Raw genomic sequence first — 21,607 nt, forward strand, 5'->3', positions numbered from 1 at the left:
CCTCCTGCTGCAGATAGATCCAGCTCTGAAACAGCACGACCAGTGAAGCGTGCAGCCGAGCATTACCATGCTGACTGTAGGACTGACTGATGGTGTGTGTGTGTGTGTGTGTGTGTGTGTGTGTGTGTGTGCATGTAGACTGTGTGTGCATGGGTTTGTTAATGCGGGCATGAGGATGTGGTCCAAGGTGACTCCTCCTGAGAAAAATGGACAGTCTTCATCAGTAATTATAAAGGATTAGAGAGAGAGGGCGCGGAGGCAGGAGAAAGGTCATTAAATCAGCTGATTTAATCGATTAGCTCAGCAAAAAAAAAAAAAAAAAATCATCAATTTATCGCCGTTTATTAAGCAAACACACTAAATATTAAAGCAGAGGGATGTTTGCTTCCACATATTTACACTGTAAAAACAGCCGGATTCGGATTCGGATTGGTTGCTGAGCCCGGTTCTGTCGCCTGCTAACGGCAGATTCAGTTAGCAATTAGCTACTTTAGCAAGTGGTTAGGCTAAAGCTATCTGTAGCACAGCTAGCGCTATGGTCTAGCGTCTACACATGGGCAGGGTCGGACATTGGACCACCGAACACAACCTCCAAAACCAGCGGCCCCCACTCTGGCAGAGAATACAGTAGCCTACCGAGGTGTTTCTTTTATTTTTTTGCTGAGTCAGTTTGGTTAGCTACAGGGCTAATCAAGAACAGTTAGCGGTTCGCTACTTAGCAGTCTTTCTGTAAAGTCTGTAAATCACCTCGGTAGTGTAACATTATTCCCTGTTGGTCCTACTTTAGCGTCTACACCTTGGACCGAACACAACCTCCAAAACCAGCGGTCACCACTCTGGCAGAGAATACAGTAGCCTACCGAGGTGTTTATTTTTATTTTTTTGCTGAGTCAGTTCGGTTAGCTAGAGGGCTAACCAAGAACAGCAGCAGTTATTTAGCGGTTAGCTACTTTAGCAAGGGGTTAGGCTAAAGCTATCTGTAGCACAGCTAGCGCTATGGTCTAGCGTCTACACATGGGCAGGGTCGGACATTGGACCACCGAACACAACCTCCAAAACCAGCGGCCCCCACTCTGGCAGAGAATACAGTAGCCTACCGAGGTGTTTATTTATTTTTTTGCTGAGTCAGTTTGGTTAGCTAGAGGGCTAAACAATTAGCGGTTAGCTACTTTAGCAAGTGGTTAGGCTAAAGCTATCTGTAGCACAGCTAGGGCTATGGTCTAGCATAACATCTTGGACCGAACACAACTTTCAAAACTAGCGGTCACCACTCTATCCACTTATCGAGGTAGTTTTCCTGCTGAGTCAGTTCAGTTAGCTCCACGGCTAACTGAGCTAACCACAGTTAGTTAACTACTTATCAATGTTTCCATCATAAAGTCTGTAAATCGCCTCAGTTCTGTTGCCTGCTAACGGCAAATTCAGTCAACAACTAACTTCCAAAACTAGTTAGTTGTTAACTGAATACAGTAGCCTACCGAGGTGTTTATTTTTTTTAACCTCCAAAACCAGGAGTTTCATGTTGCTGTAAACTGAATATATTTGACTGACAAGTTCATAACTGTTACTTTTAGCCATGCTAAACGCACAGGTGTATGGATGGTTGTGACAGACATTCGTGCTCCCCAGAAGATGAACCCCAACTCCACAGTGAGTCAGACTGTAGCCAGTTGTTGGCCCTGCTTGGTTTATTTCGTGTACCCTAGCTTTTAAATTTGTGTCTGGCTCTCTGCAAAACAGAGACACCAAGAACCGACCTCATTGCAAAGTCTTAAGACCCAAATTCTGAACAAAAATACCAACAACTCGTCTTGTGTGGCCTCATCTGAATGATCCGTCAACCCGTGCACCGTGAAAATTTCAATCTGTGGTCGTGCTGCCATCAAACAGAGTCAAAACGTCTAATGTATCCACGTGTGTTTGTGTAGATGTGCGGGCCCAGTTGGTGGAGCAGCAGCGATGTCTGGAGCAGCAGACTGAGATGCGAGTCCAGCTGCTTCAGGACCTGCAGGACTTCTTCAGGAAGAAGGCCGAGATCGAGACGGAATATTCCCGAAACCTGGAGAAGCTCGCCGAGAGATTCATGGCCAAAACACGCAGCACGAAAGACCATCAGCAATACAAGTGAGTCAAAGCGTCCACGCTCTTAACCCTGCATAACTTTAAGCCTTAATATAATGTGAACAGGTGAGTTGTATATAAATTCACCCTCAGTACAGTTGTCATGAACGGGGAAATTAGCTACAGAGACCAAAACTGTTTTTTGTACCAGGCTGTAAACATGTTTATTTCTGCTGTGAAGTTGGACATTTGGACATGGGGACTTATGGAGACTGACTCACTTCTGTAGCCAGCCTCAGGTGGACGTTAGAGGAACTGCAGCTTTTAGCACTTGTTGTTAAGTTGTTTTAGCTCACTGTTAGCTTTTTCTAACTTGGTGTTAGCTTGTTTTAGCTCATTGTTAGCTTGTTTTAGCTCATTGTTAGCTTGTTTTAGCTTGGTGTCATCGTGATTTAGCCTATTGTTAGCTAATAGAGAGCTAGGCTAGCTGACCCCCCCTATTTCCAGTCTTTATGCTAGGCTAAGATAACAACCTCCAGACTTTAAGTTGTTTTAGCTCATTGTTAGCTTGGTGTTAGCTTGTTTTAGCTCTGTGTTATCGTGATTTAGCCTATTGTTAGCTAATAGAGAGCTAGGCTAGCTGATTCCCCCTTATTTCCAATCTTTATGCTAAGCTAAGCTAACAACCACCAGACCTGGGAGTGGTTTCGACCTTCTACTCACTTCTGGAGCCAGCCTCAAGTGGACGTTTGAGGAACTGCAGGTTTTAGCACTTCCACATTGGCTTCATTTTCCAGCCACAGAAGTTGCTGCTTGATTCTCTTGTTTTAGCTCACTGTTAGCTTGTTTTAGCTTGGTGTTAGCTTGTTTTAGCTTGGTGTTAGCTTGATTTAGCGCATTGTTAGCTTGTTTTAGCTTGGTGTTAGCTTGTTTTTGTTTATTGTTAGCTTGTTTTAGCTTGGTGTTATCATGATTTAGCCTATTGTTAGCTAATAGAGAGCTAAGCTAGCTGATTCCCCCCTATTTCCAGTCTATATGCTAAGCTAAGCTAAGCTAACAAGGTTTCGACCTTCTACTCACTTCTGGAGCCAGCCTCAAGTGGACGACAAGAGGAACTGCAGTTTTTAGGTTGGGACGGCTTAAATTGTTAATATTTGATCTCTTAAAGCTTCTTTGAAAAAATCAGATTATTAATGTGAAATTTAATTAACAAATTAATTAGTCGGCTTTATTATAGACTGGGGAGTATGTGCAGTAATTAAAATGAGCTCCACCTTTAGCAGCTGTAACATGAAAGTGAACACATCAATTATAATCCAAAGTTATATAATATTTATACTCTGTCATCCTGCATAAGGAGTACTTTTACTTTGGGTATTCTTACACTGTAGTATTTCTACTTTTAGTCGTCATAGACGTGATTTGAAGAGTCTCTTGTGTCTCCTCCAGGAAGGACCAGAACCTTCTCTCTCCGGTGAACTGCTGGTACTTGCTGTTAAACCAGGTCGGTTGCGTGTTCGAAACAATTTGACAATATGAAATATAAAAAACATCCGAGATTATTCCTCCACCTTACCTACTCTCTTTTTTAAAAATGTTTTTCCAGGTGAGGAGGGAGAGTAAAGACCACGCCACCCTCAGCGACCTCTACCTGAACAACGTCATTACCCGCCTCACGCACATCAGCGAGGACTCGGCTCGCCTGCTGAAGAGGGTGAGCTGATGTTCAATGTTACTACTAGAAATAATCATCCGCCACTCGAAATAGTCCCCAACAAATGCACAATTAACAAAAACAATCAGACTGGACAGATTATTTTTCTTCTTGCTTACGTACACGTGAAAATGAATCCTGTTACGTTAACGGCGATCAGGAGAGTGCTCCGGTCTACAGGATGGAAGAGCTTCAGACTTGGTAATAAAACGTGTTTAAGGGGACGTTTTATTGGCTATAAAAGCAAACTTTCTACTGTAAATCGATATAAACGTTCCAGTCGAGGTCCGCCCTTTCTCTCCCGTCTGTGTCCGCCTTTAAATCTGTCGCGGTCTCCGGTAATAGATTGTGAAGTGAAGCATGCACAGAGAGGGAGGAAAGCTAAATGGAATAAAGCCTCCAATTTTCTTAACGTGTACGAAATAAAACGAGTCTTTAAATCATTAATATGTAAAAAGCTGCAGCAGTGATTCATCACGGATCAGAGAGGAAATTATGTTTTTGATAATGCTGACATCATCAGAGGTGGAAGAAGTGTTAATAGGACACTGTAAAAAAACACTTCAATATGAGTCCTGCACTGTAAAAATACTGAAGTATGAACATGTATTTAAAGTACTCATGAGGCATGAAACGCTGTTTTATGATCATTGATATATGATCATTTAAAACATACGATCAATTCTTCTTGTCTTTATTTTAAATTAACTTTATTCAAATGTTCCCGACACGTCTACAAAACAAATCGGTGCTGGATTAGTTAGAAAAACGTCAAAACGTCGCCTTGCTCATCTGCTGCCGAACCAAATTTATTCCGTAAAACTTTAGGTGACTTTGTCAGAACAAAACAGAGAGAAATGTTTGAATGTTTTTTAGTTTTTTTTTAACAAAATATCTACAGCTTGTAGCTTACAGGGGGTTTCTCTATTTGTGTTCAATGTAACCGCTGTGAAATGATCAGGAAATAACTTTTTATTTCTCAGATTTAACAAATTTATCGAGGCCGGCGCTCGCTCACTCTCTTTCGCTGTCTTAGTCGCTCAACCACTGCAGCAAAACCATCGGAAACAAACCAGATCAAACTTCTTTGTGTCTCTGCTTTTCAGCGTACATTTCAGTCAGACTCATTGTTTTTACAGAAGGTTGTTGCGTTTTTTGGCACTCGCCTTTTAAAGTATCAAAAGTAAAAGTACTCGTCATACAGAGTGTCTACTACGCGGTTAAGCGGCACTTTAATGTTACTGTTGGTCGAGATGGAGCTGGTGTTAACTACTTCATGCACTTTTGGTGCTTTAATCTGTAAAATCAGATCAACCATCCATCTTCTTCCTCTTATCCGGAGTCGGGTCACGTATCCCGAGGCGTTTCCAGGCTAATTAGGCTTATATAGTCCCTCCAGTGGGTTCTGGGTCTGCCCTAGGGTCTCCAAGAACACCTCCAAAGGAAGGTGCCCAGGAGGCACCTGATTAGATGTTGAACCACCTCAGCTGGCTCCTTTCAGCTCTCTGACCTCCCTCGCCCAGCGGAGGAAGCTCATTCCGGCTGCTCGTATCCGCGATCTCCTTCTTTGGGTCACTACTCAAAGCTCACGGTCGATCGGTGAGGGTTGGAACGTCTTAAATAAATGCTGTGAAGTTAAAAGCACAATATTCCTCTCTGAGATCTTGTGAAGAATAAAGCAGCATGGAATAAATATTAATGTCTCATTTCTGTACATAAGTACTTAAAGTAAATGTACTCTGTTAGTTTCCAGCTGGGACTTCCTCCTGCAGAACTCGAGGCTTCTTGAAGAGTTGACTCTAATGAAAAGTAAAAGTCAGAACTCCCCTGAGGTCCGTTGGGCCGCCTCGCACACGCTCTTCCCCGCCTCCGACTTTAGCTCGCCGTCTTCATAATTAATCTCTCGTCTTTTATTCATGCTAACTAAAGTGCGGCGGCTGGCGGTGGCTCCCGAGCAGCGAGCCCTCCGTCCGTCACGTCGTCAGAATCTCTGATTGACGGCCTGGCGTGGCCATGACAACGCTGACAGCCGGCCCCCGTGGCCATGGCGACGGGGCTCAGCTGATCTTTTCTCAGCGGGCGCCATGGGAACGGGACTCATCCATCCTGGGATTCCACAGTCATTTAGCATAATGTAATATTAATGTGGCGCCGCGCTGCCATATCGCTCCCTCCTCAAACCGGAGGGGCTGTTTAATGCATGAGGCAGGCGAGCTCGGCTCGGTTCATTTGTTTGTGTGTGGTCATTTATTTATTTTTCTGGTTCTGTTGGAAGAAGAACTCAAATCTGAGTTCCAGCTCTTTGTTTCGCTGTTCGACCTCTCGGCGCTCGACTGTACTCGACCCGCTCGGCAGAACATGGAGGAGCGTTTAGCAGCTGAAGAGACGAGATATTTCCCAGAGGAGCTGTTAGAGATGAATCTGTTTTCATTTTTTGGACTCGGGCCTGAAGCAGTGTGTGGCGCCCCGTGTACAAAGGCTCAGTCCTTAACGGTATCTGTCAAAGTAAACCGACAAATAAAGGCAATAAAATTCAGTTCTAACTATAAAACTGTGTGGATGCCTTCTGCTGAAATGAAAGTGTGAAATATTGAAAATAGTAGAATATTGTAATAAAGTCTGTAGCTGAACGTTGTAGAAGAAAGGAAAGATCTTCTGCCATTCATTTGAATGTAAAATGTGATTATATTTTAAAAAGTATAAATGGTATTAATGAGTAAAATACACGCCACAATGTCCCAAATGAGCTGAACATAATGACATTTTAATGGTTTCTGTAGGACAAAGTATGTGGGAGTAGTGGAAGTTGAAAGTGTTGAAGGTTGTGCCATTCATTTTAATGTACAATCTGTGTGGAATGTGGAAAAAGCTGAATATTTTAAAAAGTAGGAAAGGTATTAATGAGTAAAACACACGCCATAATGTGCTGCATGAGCTGAACGTTGTGATATTTGAACGGTTTCTGTAATAAATACAGAATAATAAAGATTTGAAAAACAATAGTGTGGACGCCAAACGGTCACAAGTAAACCAGAAGTTTAGAGGTGAAACGTTTCATCTGAAACATGATGAGAGCTTCAATAGGTCCAGGACCATGGTCTGAATCCGGACTAAACACCAAGTCAATACAGACCCTGAAAGATCCCAAAGAAAGTTCAATGAACAGACACAGAATTACTCGGATCTTCTGAGACAGAGTAAATAGTTAAACTGTTCCGGTTGTTATCGGATCAAACAGATCAGAAAAAGTGTTTTTGGGGGGCCGTTGTGCATCACGTGATGGACGTCGGAACTCTGGGTTGATTCCCTGACACTGACAACAGCGTCACGGTCACGTGAATTTGCTCTCAACTCCTGAATCACAGATACAGAATCTGTGTGAGTTGATTAAATGTTATTTTGTGGGACGTCTGAGCTGAGACGACGACTTTCTGCTTACCTCTTCTTCTCTTTCAGAGTAAGGAGATCATCTTCCAGCTTCAGGAGGACCTCATGAAGCTTCTCAATGAGCTTTACACGGTAAGTGTTCAACCCTGACGAATAAAATCTGGAATCTGTAGCATCCGTGTTCGTGTTACCATGGGCCGCTGTTACCTAGGTGATCAAGACGTATCACATGTACCACGTGGAGACGATCAGCGCGGAGACCAAGCTGCGGGAGGCGGAGCGTCAGGAGGGGCGCGTGAAAGGCGTGTCGGGGACGGGCGGAGGGGTGGAGCCAGTGTTCGGCCTGCGGATAGAAGAGCGCCACCAGAGACGCAACGCTGCCCGCAAGATGGAGAAGATGAGAGAGAAGGTACGAGGATGAATCTCAAGTCTTTGTCTTCTTTTTCAAGTCGCGAGGAAGGAGGAAACATTTTTTAAATAATTGAATCTAGATATGGGTAATTTAAAGTTTCAGGTCATCTAACCAATGTGTTTGTTTCTTCATTAGAGGAAGGCAAAGTACTCAGAGAACAAACTGAAGACTCTTAAAGCCAGGAACGAGTATCTGCTGACTCTGGAGGCCACCAACGCCTCCGTCTTTAAATACTACATCCACGACCTGCCCGACATCATAGACGTGAGTATGACACAATAAGGCGGAACATTGCAAATGAGAATGAAACATTAAAATGAGCTCTTCTGTCTGTCTCAGTGCTGTGACCTAGGGTACCACTCCAGTCTGAGCCGGGCTTTGAGGACCTACCTATCAGCCGAACTGAGCCTTGAAGCCTCCAGGAGGGCGGGTCTGGAGGTCCTGGAGGGGGCCGTGGAGGGCCTTGACCCCGCCCGAGACAGGCAGCGTCTGCTGGGCCTCTACCCCACCGCCTTCTGCCCCCCACAACGCTTCGGCTTCCAGTCTCACATGGGCGACACAGTCAGTACATCTCACCAACCAAACAACCAACCAACCCGATGTTTGTTTGGTGATTTCCTGATTGTCCTGTTGTTGTTCTACTTCCTGTCAGGTGACCCAGATTGCCTCCCAGCCACAGGTCCAGGCCGAGCTCACGCTTCGCCTCACGCAGCTCCAGACCCGCCTGGCGTCCCTGAAGATCGAGAACGAAGAGGTCAGACACAGAACGACGAGTTATTATCTGTGGCACAGAAACAAAGACGCAGATTTATAATTAACTGATACAAACTTTACATGATCTTATGATAATTTATACTGTTTTAATCGGGCAGATGAATCCCCTAAAAATAAATTCGCGCCACCTCAAAGCGGCAACGGCATCGGCGTCCTGTCCGTTGTTTTGTTGAGGAGCAGACTGGAGTGTTGTGTGCACAGAGGGCAGCTGTTAACTCACCCTGAAGGGCATAAAAATGCTGAAGGAGTCTGGATTAACGAGCTGCATCTGCACGTCTCAGCAGCTTCCAAACACACACTCCTACACACACACACACCCTGATTATCATGTACAAATAAAAACACTTTTACACCCATTATCCTTGCTGTAAATACAAACACACTTTGCATACATAAACAGAGCTGTGCTTGAACGCGCGCATTTAATTTCAAACGTTACGGAAACGCCGCTCTAAAACAATCGCGAATACGTAACTCGTGATCCGTGAAACCTCGTGCAGTAATGGGATTTATTGAGGTGTTCAGTCAGGTGTTCATACGAGCGCAGATGTTGAGTTCTGTGTTTTTAAAGGTGGAAAAAATGGATTCAAGTGCAGCTCTGGGACGTTTATCGGAGCAACGTTAGATTACCGGAAATGATGACCAGTTCTTCTCGTCGAACTGCAACTGTCCAACATTTGACTGCCAGAATATAAATATAAAACATATGTTCAACTTATATTTCTATGTTGCGATATTCACTGCAACTAGCATCCTAATCCGCCATTTTCACAATGCTGGTCATCCCTTCACCTTCCGCTATTACCACTGATGGTCAACCACCGTCACAGCGTTACCGTGACCGTTATAAGTGCACCTATGGACAAAGATAAAGAGCAGTAAGGCTCCGTTACATAAATTAAAGTTTAATAATTTATTCATTTATTTCTGCTACTTATTTATTTAAATTTATGACTGGTTGAGCTTTTATGGTAAAGTTTCAAAGTCCATTTTCTGCCCCCGACTCCAGGTGAAGAAGACCTGGGGAGCGACCCTGACCACCCTCCAGGACATGACGGTGCTGGACGACTACGACGTCTCCCAGAGCTTCACCCACAGCCCGTCCTCCGAGTCCGTCAAGTCCAGCGTGTCGGACGGCTACTTGAACAAACCGAGTCTGGCCAAGAGACGGGCCAACCAGCAGGAGACGGAGCTCTTCTACTTCACTGTGAGCGAGCAGCAGAGCCAAATGTTCATACTTAATATTGTTTTGTAGATGTAGAGATGTAGAGATGTTTGTAGATACTCCAGTGTCCCTTGCCTGGATTTCCGCTGACAAGACTGGAAACCCCAAAACATCCGTCATTGGACGCCATATATCCTCATTTGAAGAGTAATTAATTGATTTCATTTGTTTGTTTTAATCCTCAGAAATTCCGCGAGTATCTGGAGGGGAGCAATCTCATTTCCAAACTCCAGGCCAAACACGACATCCTGAAGAAAGCCTTAGCGGAGGGTAAGACGTCCGTTAACCGTCTCTCTCATGTCGTCTGTCTTTTATTTTATAATTGAGGAGGTCATCAACATTTCCTGCCCTTAAAACTGCCTTTCTTCCTCACAGGGTATAAAGCTGAACTACTGACTACCAGGTATTATTTCGTGTCGCCATGCATATTTTCTCTTCTCGTTAATAATAAGTGTCGCTTCCCACCACTTCAGTTTGAGACACTCCTCTTAACTCTCTGCTCTTTCTGCTCATTACAGTCGTGGGCGGAAGAACTCCCACAGCAAGCACCAGGTAGAGTTTCACTTCTTTCAGGCTTCAGCTTGTTTCGCCGGGTGTTTGTGGTAATATCTGACAGTAAAGGGCATAAAATCCACCAGGGATTACGGAGGGGTACATGTCTCCTTCATTCACTTTGCAAAATCCTATTTTTGTGCCTGATCCTGTGATAGGGGGAAGTTGTCCCTACTGCAGACAGTCAGAGATGATAAAAATGATTGAATATTACGTACACGGTATATGACAGTAAAGGGAAGTGCTCTTGTTTACATAAAGTCCTAAGCGGTTATACATTCTTACAGTTTATTTTATTTTCTCGAGATTTTGGGTTAGTTACGTTGTTATCTCGGGAAAACAAAGTTTCATTATCTTGAGATCTCGAGAAATTATCCCGTTATCTCTAGGATAACAACATTTGTTAAAGTAGTCCCCCCAAAAAATGTCCTTGTTTGATAAAACTACAGTGACCCACTTCTTTACGTAAATCACTGATTATAGTTACATGTTTTAAAAATTGAACTATATATTTGTGAGCTTTTGGGATTGATTGTAAGTATTGACAATGTAGTTTGTATATTTGTGAGCATTTTTTTAAATATATAAATTTGTAATGAACTTGGGACGATAAAGTATTGAGGGACGATCGAAACAATTGTTGGTTTTTGTGTTTTTCATTACAGAAAACATATAAAGACCTAAACTTTATTTTTTAAAGTCGCTATCAAGTTAGAATTGATGTTTAACCACATATGTCACCAGTATCTGGCCTGACCATGTCAACTGTGATGTAGGGTTAGTTATGAAAGGTATAGACGATATAGATCGCGACATTCTTTTCTTATTTTACCATTTTTACCACCAAACTCCAGTTTGATTTATGAAGTGGCTGTCTGCGACTGAAATAACGTGACAAGAATCTGAACCAGTAGTCGATAAGAACTTGTATAACCAACGCTAACCGTGTATACTTGATGACTCGTCTTTATAGGATTCAACCAAAGCCATACCTTTGCTTGTGGAGAGCTGCATCCGCTACATCAACCTACACGGTGAGTTTCAACATTCAGGTTTGATAGGTTTGGTTTTGCAGGTCTTGGAAAGTCTTAACGACACCCCTCTGTTCCCAACAGGTCTTCAGCATCAAGGCATATTCCGGGTGTCGGGATCACAGGTGGAGGTCAACGACATCAAGAACTCCTTCGAGAGAGGTGAGCAGGTCACCTGAAGGGTCAGGCGACTGACAGGTGGTTGACTTGGATGTCGTTAAACTCGTTCTGTCTGTCTTCCAGGTAATGACCCGCTGATTGACGAGGAGAGCAACCACGACATCAACTCTGTGGCCGGGGTGTTGAAGCTCTACTTTAGGGGTTTGGAGAACCCGCTGTTTCCAAAGGAAAGATTTAATGACCTCATCTCCTGCGTCCGTGAGTACCGCAGTGTGTTTACTGTTGATGTGCAGTACTTTAATAAGGTGGGGTCTGTTTGTCTGTCCGTAACCATGTGAAATGAAGTGGTTAGTGACATTGACACTGGCGGTCAACGGGGCAAAGTTGCATGTCAAAAGATGTGTTGCCTCATGCAGTTTTGACGTTTTAAATCCTGATTACTGTTGTTTTGTGCTGACGATCACGATATTTGCATTCGACTGTTTTCGTGCCGAACAGTTGGTTCACGTAATTTGGTTGCCAATTTGACAGTTTGTCAACGCAGTCAGCAATTTTGTAGGCAATTAAAGTACCAACTGCTGCAAATGTGTCTTCTACAGAGTCTGAACACACAGACGTGATATCACACATATTTTTAGATTCAGTGTGAATTTTTTTTGCATCATTATCTCCGACGTTCATCCCAAATAAAAATTCACAAATGCTTAGAAATTTAGAGGACAAAGACACTTCAGAACATATTTTTTAGGTTTTCTCCATTATCAAGGTAATTCAGTGATAGTTGTCTTTACGTGTTTGGGTACACTGAAAACAGGAACAGTTAATAGACAATTCGGCGAACTTATCACTTATTTATTGGGATCATTTTATGTGTATGTGTAAGAAATTGCCACAAAATAAAAAGACAATTATGTAATTTAATTTTCAATTCTCAATTTTTAAAAGTTTGTCCACCAGACAGTTTTCTTTATATCTTATTTTATACCAAAAACACATAAAATAACAAGACATAAGTCACGTTAAATCGATAATGACTTTGGCCTAAAAATCCAATATTGCTTGGGATATACGGCAGTTATGGTAGATGCAACTATGTAATTAGTAGCATTAAAAACACAATTTTTACAGCAGATCAACGTTGCTAAAACTCATGTTGCCATAGCGCTCTTGTACGGTTTTCTTTCCTTCATGTGGCACTAAAGACTACATTTCTGTCCTCAGCCCACGCGCTCACTTTCCCTCTCAGTTTCTTTGTCTTTGTGTCTCTTTTGTCTTTTTGAAACTCATCCTCTCTCCTCAGCGGAGACACGAAGCCGGCTGATATTTCTTTCAGGATGTGTCGTTGCGTTACACCTCGCGATGTCTCAGAGACTGACGACGGCTTCTCTCGTGTGCATTTCTTGCTGCAGGAATCGAGAACATGTACGAGAGAGCGCAGTGCATCCGTAAGATCCTGCTGGGCGTCCCGAGGGCGACGCTGGTGGTGATGCGTTACCTGTTCGCCTTCCTCAACCAGTGAGTATCCACTCACGCAAACCCAGGCCCTCACAGCTTCTGATTATCGCCCATTTTCTTTCCATTTGCCAGAGTTGTTCTCCTGATCGCGTGGTTTTAAACCTCTCTCATGGTGAAGTGCTCACTTAGAGCATGTAGCAGAGCTCATTTCATCTCTGCAGCCTCTCAAATAAATATAGCATGAGAGCAGCGAGGGATGGAGAGGTGTGATGTGCAGGTGTGATCTACCAGCTTGAATGTATTTGTTAGCAGCCATATGAAGTCGTTCAGCTCCGGTGGTAAGCCAGGAGCTTCACCGTCAAGCAGAGTGAATTTAATTTTATTTGAATTCGTTTTTAACCTCCAGGTCGTGTGAAATCTGAGATAAAAGTCTAGTGAATAAAGCGTTTTATCATCAATACTTTATTAATACAAACATTTTTAAACAATAACCGTATTATCAAACACAAATTAGATCATTACATAATGAGCTACAAGGTCGTAATTTAAAGGAAATCTGTTGAATCGTTTTACAAAATTAAAATTGTGCATGTTTAAACTATTTAAATTCAATATATCTTTATAGTATTATTTACAGAGACCAAACAATTCCCACCATGAGCAAGCACTTGGTGACAGCAGCAAGGAAAAACTTCCTTTAAGGGGCAGAAACCTCGAGCAGAACCCTGATCATGGTGCACGAACAACTGCCACAGGAATGGTGGTCTATCAGGTCTTTGCAGATGTTTGCTCATGGTGGGAATTGTTGGGTCTCTGTAAATAATATTATAAAGAGTACAGTCTAGACCTGTATAGGGAAAGTGTCATGAAATACCTTCTGTTATGATTTGGTGATATAGAAATAAAATTGTATCAGATTGAAACATGGAAGTACTTGGCAACAGTGGCAAGGAAAAGCTTTGGTGGGTCATCTGCTGCTGAGTCCACAAACTAACTATAGAAAAACAAGCATATTTACAAAATGTAAATACACTGATTGAGTGCTTGTCCATGGTGGGAATTGTTAGGTCTCTGTATGGAAAGTTAGATAACTTCTGTTATGATTTGGCGCTATATAAAATAAAGTAAAATTGAATTGATCCCAGTTTCCACCATGGGCAAACACTTGGTGATGGTGGCGAGGAAAAACTTCCTTTGAAAGGCAGAAACCTTGAACAGAACCTGGATAGAAACAAGTTAAGAAGTTATCAGATGGCACTTTTATAATACCAAATGATTCCCACCATGAGCGAGCACTTGGTGACAGTGTCAAGGAAAATCCTTCTTTTTACGAGAATCCTCGAACAGAACTTGGCTCCATTGTGCCAAATCATAACAGAGGTTTTCTCATGACACTTGACATATAACTGCTTGTTCATTGGTGGAATTGTTGGGTCTATGGTTGAGACCTGCTCTACATGGACCCAACAATTTCCACCATGAGTAAGCACTGGGTGACAGTAGCATTAAAGATGGCAGCTGGTGTTTTTATTCTTAAATCTTGTCGATGTTTCAGCACAGTCCTGCTGTTTCCCTTCTCTGCAGCCTTTCCCAGTACAGCGACGAGAACATGATGGATGCTGGGAACCTGGCCATCGTCTTCGGCCCCACCCTCCTGCCCACGCCGGACACGCTGGACCAGGTAGCCTGTCAGGCTCACGTGAACGAGGTCGTCAAGACGGTCATCCTGAACCACGACAACATCTTCCCCGACACCAAGGAGCTGCCCGGGCCGGTATATGAGAAGTGTATGACTGGGGACCAGTACTGGTGAGACTCATTAATATTCATGTCATTTCATTAGGGGCTAATTATATTCATCCAATTATCATATCATAATGTTATTACTATTCTTGTGTGTAGCCTGTTTCTCACTTTCCATGCAGATTAACCTCCTGAACTCTGATTATCCTTCATGAAACACAGACTGACATCATTAACTGACAGAGAATATCATTAACACAAATAAACGCTTCCGAATCGTCACGTTTTGCCGGTGCTAATTCGACAAAATGTCAACAAATACAGACTTACTGAATTCGTGGTATTCCCCAAAGCATCATGGGAACTGTGAGGTGGGGCCAACAGTGTCACGACTTTGAAAACCCCCCTTGCTGCTTCATAGTTTTAACGTGACGTCAGAAACGCCCACTTGACGTCTTTCTTCTGCCGCCTGCTAACCAAGTTAGCGAGCGATTTCCGGCACAGAAGGTTTTTTTTTTTTTGCCAAAATGTTTGATTGTTGTTGTTCGATTGGTTGCACTGACCAACGAGGAGACAAATCTGGGTTGAGCAGGTTGAACCTTGGCCGTGGGGTGCACCTGAAAGTGTCTGAAAGGGCTGTTATGCATCTACAGAATACCAAACTCCGAATCTGCATCGTGAAAAGCCGATCATGGTCGTTCTAGTGAATGTAAAAGTGTCCACTCAGCTCATCTCCAACAAGAATACGCAGTTGTTTTTGTATTTTTGACTGGACGCCACGAGCAGCCAGTGTCAATCTGCACAGAAACAGCATAAAGAATGTGGTCGATTTTTCAAAATAAAACACCCTGTGCAGATTTAAAAGCAGCCCAAAAGTAAAAACGATGTAAACCACAGAGCATATTTACATATTTAGAAGCACATAAACCAGAAGAATGACCAAATCTGAGCAAGTTAACAGAGTCTGTGTGGAGAACAGCGGCTGCAACATGACGGAGATGTAGAGAGAGGAGTGTGTGTTCTGTTCCAATCAAAAACTCTTGACATTCATCTGAAGCTGCATGTTTTCATGCTCGTCCTCACACTCTTGCTATGCAGCCTTCTCTCCATCTGTGCTCCACCCTTTGTTGCCATGTTTGAACGTCTATCTCCTCCACCGCCTGACACCTTCTCCCTCTCTCTCTCTCTCTCTCCACCCTTTCTCCTCCATCAGCGAGAGTCCGTTCAGCGAGCCGGGGGCGTTGGAGGAGGCTGAGCCCGACGGCGGCACCGAGACCCAGACCAGCGACGAGGGTACGCACGACCTTTGACCTTCACACACACACACACACACACACACACACCGCCCACACGCATCCCCATCCCTCTGTGTCCTGCTGGTGGTGCTGATGGTGGAGAGGCGTTGCTACGGCAACAGCAGCCATGGAGACATCCCTCCCTCCCTCCTCGTCTCTCTATCTGAATTAATAGAAAAGACTTTTTAACGCTCTTCTCCGATTGGTCGAGCCGTGAGAGGAACAAAGCCGCAGAGACGGCTGATTGACAGGTTCAGGTTCACCTCCATTCTCACGTCTGCCTCTTATCTTCATCCCCCCCTCCACCTCCTCATGTTTCTCTCTCTCTCTCTTGGCAGAAGGTGAGGCGGTGGAGGCGGTGGCGAGGTTCGACTACGTGGGCCGGTCGGGCCGCGAGCTCTCCTTCAAGAAGGGAGCGTCCCTGCAGCTCTTCCAGCGAGCGTCACATGACTGGTGGGAGGGGCGGCACAACGGCAACCATGGCCTCGTGCCTCATCAGTACATCGTGGTGAAGGACAGGCGAGTGCACACACACACACACACACACACACACACACATTTTAAAATATGTTTTTATTTGTGTATCCATTAAAATATAAAATAATCTAAATATCGTCAAAGACGTGGATCATCGAGCTGAATGACGCCCGGTTGCTAAAACGAGTCACCCACCTGTCAGTCAAAGCGTCCACGCTCTTATAACTTAACTTTAAGTCTTAATATAACGTGAACAGGTGAGTTGTATATAAATTCACCCTCAGTACAGTTGTCATGAACGGGGAAATTAGCTACAGAGACCAAAACTGTTTTTTGTACCAGGCTGTAAACATGTTTATTTCTGCTGTGAAGTTGGACATTTGGACATGGGGACTTATGGAGACTGACTCACTTCTGGAGCCAGCCTCAAGTGGACGCTAGAGGAACTGCAGCTTTTTTTTGGCACTTCCTGTGTTGACTTCACTTCACAGCCACAGAAGTTGCCGCTTGGTCTTGCCAAGGAGTTTAGTTTGTCCGTCTTGGGCTACTGTAGCAACATTAAAGATGGTTATGAATATTATATTCTGTAAATAAAGCCTCCTAAATCTGACACACTGCACCTTATAAAAGAAATAAAGTACGAATTGTGCTTTATTATATTTTAAGGTAATAACAAGTAGGTAATAAAGATTTTAGTTTTAGTTTCTGGTTTGTAAAATGTCACCAGATAAACGTTGAGGGGGAATTTGTGTCACAGATGTTTATTTATTCAGACTCTTACATAAAAAACATCCTGCTGCTCCAAATATTCAATAGAGCACAAAATGTGGAGCCGGATGAATCCACTGCTGAAAATAGTCCCCAACGAATCCACCAAGTTCAGAGTTTTTGGAGAATTACTGATAATAAATTTAGATTTTTGCAAATGCTTTTGTTTTTATCACCTTCACGTTGAAACAAATGTTTCCCTACTTAGTTTTTGGCCTCCCATTATTTACTGTACACTGGAACGTCCTCTTCAGTCTCCTTTCCTCTGCCATTGTGTCCATAGAGGCTGCTGAGCCCGGTTACATTTCCCACTCGCCCAGCTCCTGTTCTGGCACAACACCAGCTCCGCTCCCCCGTCAGCATTCACCTGTAAACCTCTTCTTCTTCTTCCCTGTGGTCCAAAACGCCTCTAGTCTTAGAAAGTCTTTCAGCCTTTTATTTCACCGACGACTAAAAGTCAATCCCCGACCCAGCTCCTGTTCTGGCACAACTCCCCCTTCACTGTCCATCATAAACTCTGTAAATCACAGAGAGTTGAGGCGGAGCAGCCGGAGGACATCAGAGGGAAAACCAGAAAACATTTCCTCCATAAAATATGATCCAGTTTCACCAGAATCAGTGAAATAGTTGCTGCTGTGTGACTTAAAGAGTCGCGGAGTTTAAAGACTTCGTGCACGTTCCGTTTGATTCATCGGCAGGTTGCGGTGATGGATTTGGGGGATTTGTTGCCCACTGGATTGCACAGCTCGTTGATTAACAGACTTATTGGACTGAAGGAGTCGCTAACCACACGCTATTGATCAGCTAATTGATGATTGGTGTGTTGTGTTGGATCAGCTCTCCTGTTTCAGGAGTGATTTGTCCTAATAGAGTGTGTGTGTGTGTGTGTGTTGGTGGTGTGTTTAGGGCTGACGCCATGTCCGACACACTCAGCCAGAAAGCGGACAGCGACGGAGGAAGCAGCAGCACCGACGACAAGAGATCCAGGAGCGAGCTGAGCTCCCCGACCGACATCAGACCACCAGAGACCTACAACAGGTCCGTCATGTAAGACACCTTCCACGGGATTGTTGACGTTGAAGCCATTTTCATCTTGTTCTCTCACCTCTAAAAATACCTGCGAATGTCACCGTGCTGTCATCACAGCTGCCTCTCACGTGTTTCCCCGTCTGCAGACACTTTTCACTTTGAATCCGAACAAATATCTGATTATTTAAACGCTCCACGAGGACTCTTTAACCGGTTTTACATGGTCTTAGTTTGATATGACCTACATGAACAAACAAGACCATCAGAGAGGAGATGGGTTTATCCAGTTCAGGTTTATTTGTCAGATTTAGGTTAACTGAGAGTCAATGAACAATGAAATGTGTTGGCGAAAACCAGGTCAGCTCAGCATTCAGAGCACGAGACGTAGAAGATAAAAATAAGCTGAAGGAATAGAGTGATATGAATAAAATAATACACGAGTATTACAGTCCATGTTTGACGTCGTCTAATCATCCGTCACTCCTCCGTCATCAACCTGAGCTAACAGCGTTTGTACTTCCTGTTAACAGCCACAGGAGGAAGCGGACCGACGGTTTATTCCGCCGCCCCCTCGGCCGCTCTAACGACAGCCACTGCCACGGTAACGGAGGTGTGATGGAGCGGAGCTCTCCACCCGTGACGGGTCACTTTAGTCCCAGGGAGTTGCTGCTGGGACGGGGTCAAGGCTTGACTCCGCCTCTTGACAGCCCGGAACGCCGCCGTCGGTCCGCCGCAGCCGTGACCATGACGGTGAGCCGACACGATTCGCTGCGGAGGCCGGAGGACACGCCCATCCGACGCTCGAGCAGCGGGCAGCACGGGTTCGGCGACTCCCATCGCTCCAGAGCGCTGGACCCCGACACTCTGGCACAGGTAGAGTTAATTGACTTAAAGAGACTTAAAGCGTTAATTAATCCGTGTGGTGACAGTGAATGACTCTTTGACCGCCCTGCAGGACATCGAGGAGACGGTGACGGTGGCTCTGGGCGAGCTGAGGCAGCTGGAGCGTCAGGGCTGCCGGCCGGCTCCCGACGTGGTGCTGGACACTCTGGAGCAGGTGAAGAACGGGCCGATCACCACCTGCTCCTCCGAGTCTCCGAGCCCCCACAGCACCCCGAGTACCCCGGGCACGCCGGGAACCCCCGGCACCCCTGGGACTCCCGGGACGCCCGGCACCCCTGGCACCCCGAGCCCCCTCAGTCCTCTGAGCCCCATCAGCCCGCTCCCCGGACCTCCACCTGGACCTCCGAGACCGGCCAACCCTTCCCCAGACGCCCTGGGCTCTTTTAAACCCGTGGCAGCCGCTCGAATCGGGGCTCCGCTGCGGCCCCCGGCCCTCAGGCCCAAACCTATGGTCCCACCTAAGAGCAGCACCCCGCCTCTGCCCCCACCGCTGGACAAATCCTGCACCATGTGAGCCAAACCAGGCCGATTAAACACGGCCAAAATCAGGCCGACCCGGGCCAAAAATGGGCCAGAAGAGGAGATCAGGGTACTGCTTAATGTTTATAATCAACATGAGGGTAGAAACGGTAGGAAAGAGAAAAAGGTTTTAATGTAGTAATAAACTATAATATATGACATGACCTATGATATGATATGCCATGATATTTATGTGTCGTCAGGTTGGTGTGTACTCTCTTGGTGTGTAGGAGTTTACTTTCTCCATGTATCGAAGCATTTATCAAAGGTTAGCTGATAAAGAGACACAGGAAGAGCGTAGGCAGAGCATCCTGTCAGAGAAACGTGGGGAGTGTAGTTCAACTCCAGTAAAAAATGTAGTTTTTAAAAGTGACGTGAATGTTGGCTGTACTGTACCGAAGATAGGCGGCTAGGCGTTCGCTCGAAGCGCCCCCCAAAAAAATAAAAATAAAAACAGGCTGCTGTTTCCTTGAAGACTTTAAAGATCGGCTGCTGTATCTGTAACGGAGAGACTCTGACGTGTTGAGGAGGACAAACGGCCAAACGATGGTTCAACAACAACGACAACGTGTGACTTATAATTTATTTTTTTATTTTACACTCGGTTCAGCTGCTAAAAAGCTCACTTACACCTCAAAACCACGAAACGCCTCTTGAGGTCGTCGGTGACACCAAACTCACATTATTTAAACGTCCAGCTATTTAAATGAATGTTTCCAGTATTTAACGACTGTTCAGCCATTTATTGAATGTTCGGCGAGCTGCTGCGGCGACTCGCTAAACTTTTTAAAAAACAGCCTTCTCGTGTTATTTTTTGTTTGTTTGTCGGGGAGGGACGGGAGGGGGAGGAGACCCAAACCAGAGCTTCAAACAGGGTGTGATGGGATGTTGGGTTGTGGGTGGGTGGTATGATTTTATTCTTGTGTGTGTGCATTTGTGTACACGGAATCCTACCGGGCACGCGACATGTTACGAGCTAAGAGCGAAACAGTCTAAGTCTCCAAACTACGGCCCGCGGGTCACATCCGGCCCACCTAAACAATTGGAGTGGCCCACTTAACGATCCCAAACAATCCCTCTAAACATGGCCTATTTTTCAAAATTGCATTTTCCTATTATAGAATATCCACACTTAATGATTAAGCTTGGCATTCTAATTAAAATCTACCTTATTTATGAAGTATTTCATCCCCTCACACAATGGTATATTCGGATGTGACTTTGCTCGTGATCAACTTCCGCGCAGTCTGCCCGGGGGATTCAACTCGGCGGGTCAGGGACGACCGCACGGTGCGGGAGGATCCCCTCGTGGGACCTCTCCCCGGCGCTGGCTGGCCTTCGCGGGCACATTTCCTCCGCGGCTTGGAAAGGCTCGGGGGCGAAGGTGGCTCACAGCTCCGGCCGCAAGCTTTACAGCGCCCTCCTGCCCGGACCTCGACGCTTCCCGGGGCTGTGGACTTAGTGCTCGCTGCGCCCTCTCCGCAACTGTCGAATCGCAACTTATCGCCCCCCATCACAGAAAGGCAAGTTGATGTGGCCCGCACCGAAAAAAGTTTGGGGACCCCTGGTATAGTCAATGTTTCAAACATTGACTAGACCAGGATAGTATCGATACCGAATTGGTATCGATACTATCGATATTTGAACCGATCCACCCACCACTACCACCAGAAGCGGCGCAGTCCGTCAAGAAGACGCAGATTTTTTTTGATGGACGCCGCGAGCAGATCAAACTAACAGGAAGTCAGACACAGAAACGGAACGCGGTTTTCAAAATAAACCCCCCCGTGAAAACTTCTGATCATGAAAACTTTAGTAAAAATATTCGCAAATATTTAGAAGCGCGTTAACTGACCAAATCGGAGCAAGTTAACAAAAACCTTCTAAAATGTTCCTTAACGTGTCGTCAACACGGACAACACTTTGCGCGATGCGTTAACGTGTACGCGACGTGTTAACGTGTTTGTACATGGCTGACTTTAACGCGTCGTCAGTGTGGAAATAACGTGACGCGTGCACAGCGCGTTTACGTTAACTTACGTTGGCTTCTTGATGACACATACGTCAAATGAAACGAGTACGGTAGTGCCCAAAAAAATTGTGATAGCTGCAGTTCCACTTGAGGCTGGCTCCAGAAGTGAG

At 44.9% G+C, this 21,607-nt stretch overlaps 1 protein-coding gene across 5 annotated transcripts in view; it reads left to right on the forward strand.

Moving 5' to 3' along the window:
• The window catches only part of LOC104936523 (SLIT-ROBO Rho GTPase-activating protein 1), a 61,905-nt gene extending 41,377 nt beyond the window's left edge, over positions 1-20,528 (forward strand). For 4 of the 5 annotated variants that reach the window (XM_027283452.1, XM_027283454.1, XM_027283451.1 and 1 more), the window contains 22 exons: positions 1,929-2,124; positions 3,511-3,565; positions 3,668-3,775; positions 7,232-7,294; positions 7,374-7,571; positions 7,710-7,838; positions 7,914-8,135; positions 8,227-8,328; positions 9,358-9,555; positions 9,759-9,843; positions 9,949-9,976; positions 10,092-10,125; positions 11,099-11,159; positions 11,241-11,318; positions 11,400-11,534; positions 12,686-12,791; positions 14,316-14,540; positions 15,688-15,767; positions 16,108-16,288; positions 17,921-18,061; positions 18,574-18,916; positions 18,999-20,528. In XM_027283452.1, coding sequence (XP_027139253.1) covers positions 1,929-2,124; positions 3,511-3,565; positions 3,668-3,775; positions 7,232-7,294; positions 7,374-7,571; positions 7,710-7,838; positions 7,914-8,135; positions 8,227-8,328; positions 9,358-9,555; positions 9,759-9,843; positions 9,949-9,976; positions 10,092-10,125; positions 11,099-11,159; positions 11,241-11,318; positions 11,400-11,534; positions 12,686-12,791; positions 14,316-14,540; positions 15,688-15,767; positions 16,108-16,288; positions 17,921-18,061; positions 18,574-18,916; positions 18,999-19,460 — 3,230 coding nt within the window. In that variant the 3' untranslated portion in view covers positions 19,461-20,528. The remainder of the gene's footprint in view (positions 1-1,928; positions 2,125-3,510; positions 3,566-3,667; positions 3,776-7,231; positions 7,295-7,373; positions 7,572-7,709; positions 7,839-7,913; positions 8,136-8,226; positions 8,329-9,357; positions 9,556-9,758; positions 9,844-9,948; positions 9,977-10,091; positions 10,126-11,098; positions 11,160-11,240; positions 11,319-11,399; positions 11,535-12,685; positions 12,792-14,315; positions 14,541-15,687; positions 15,768-16,107; positions 16,289-17,920; positions 18,062-18,573; positions 18,917-18,998) is intronic. The other variant, XM_019263551.2, reaches the window with a different exon arrangement.
• The last annotated feature ends 1,079 nt before the right edge of the window (positions 20,529-21,607 follow it).

Source organism: Larimichthys crocea, chromosome X (genome assembly GCF_000972845.2).
Source record: "Larimichthys crocea isolate SSNF chromosome X, L_crocea_2.0, whole genome shotgun sequence".
Lineage (NCBI taxonomy): Eukaryota > Metazoa > Chordata > Actinopteri > Sciaenidae > Larimichthys > Larimichthys crocea.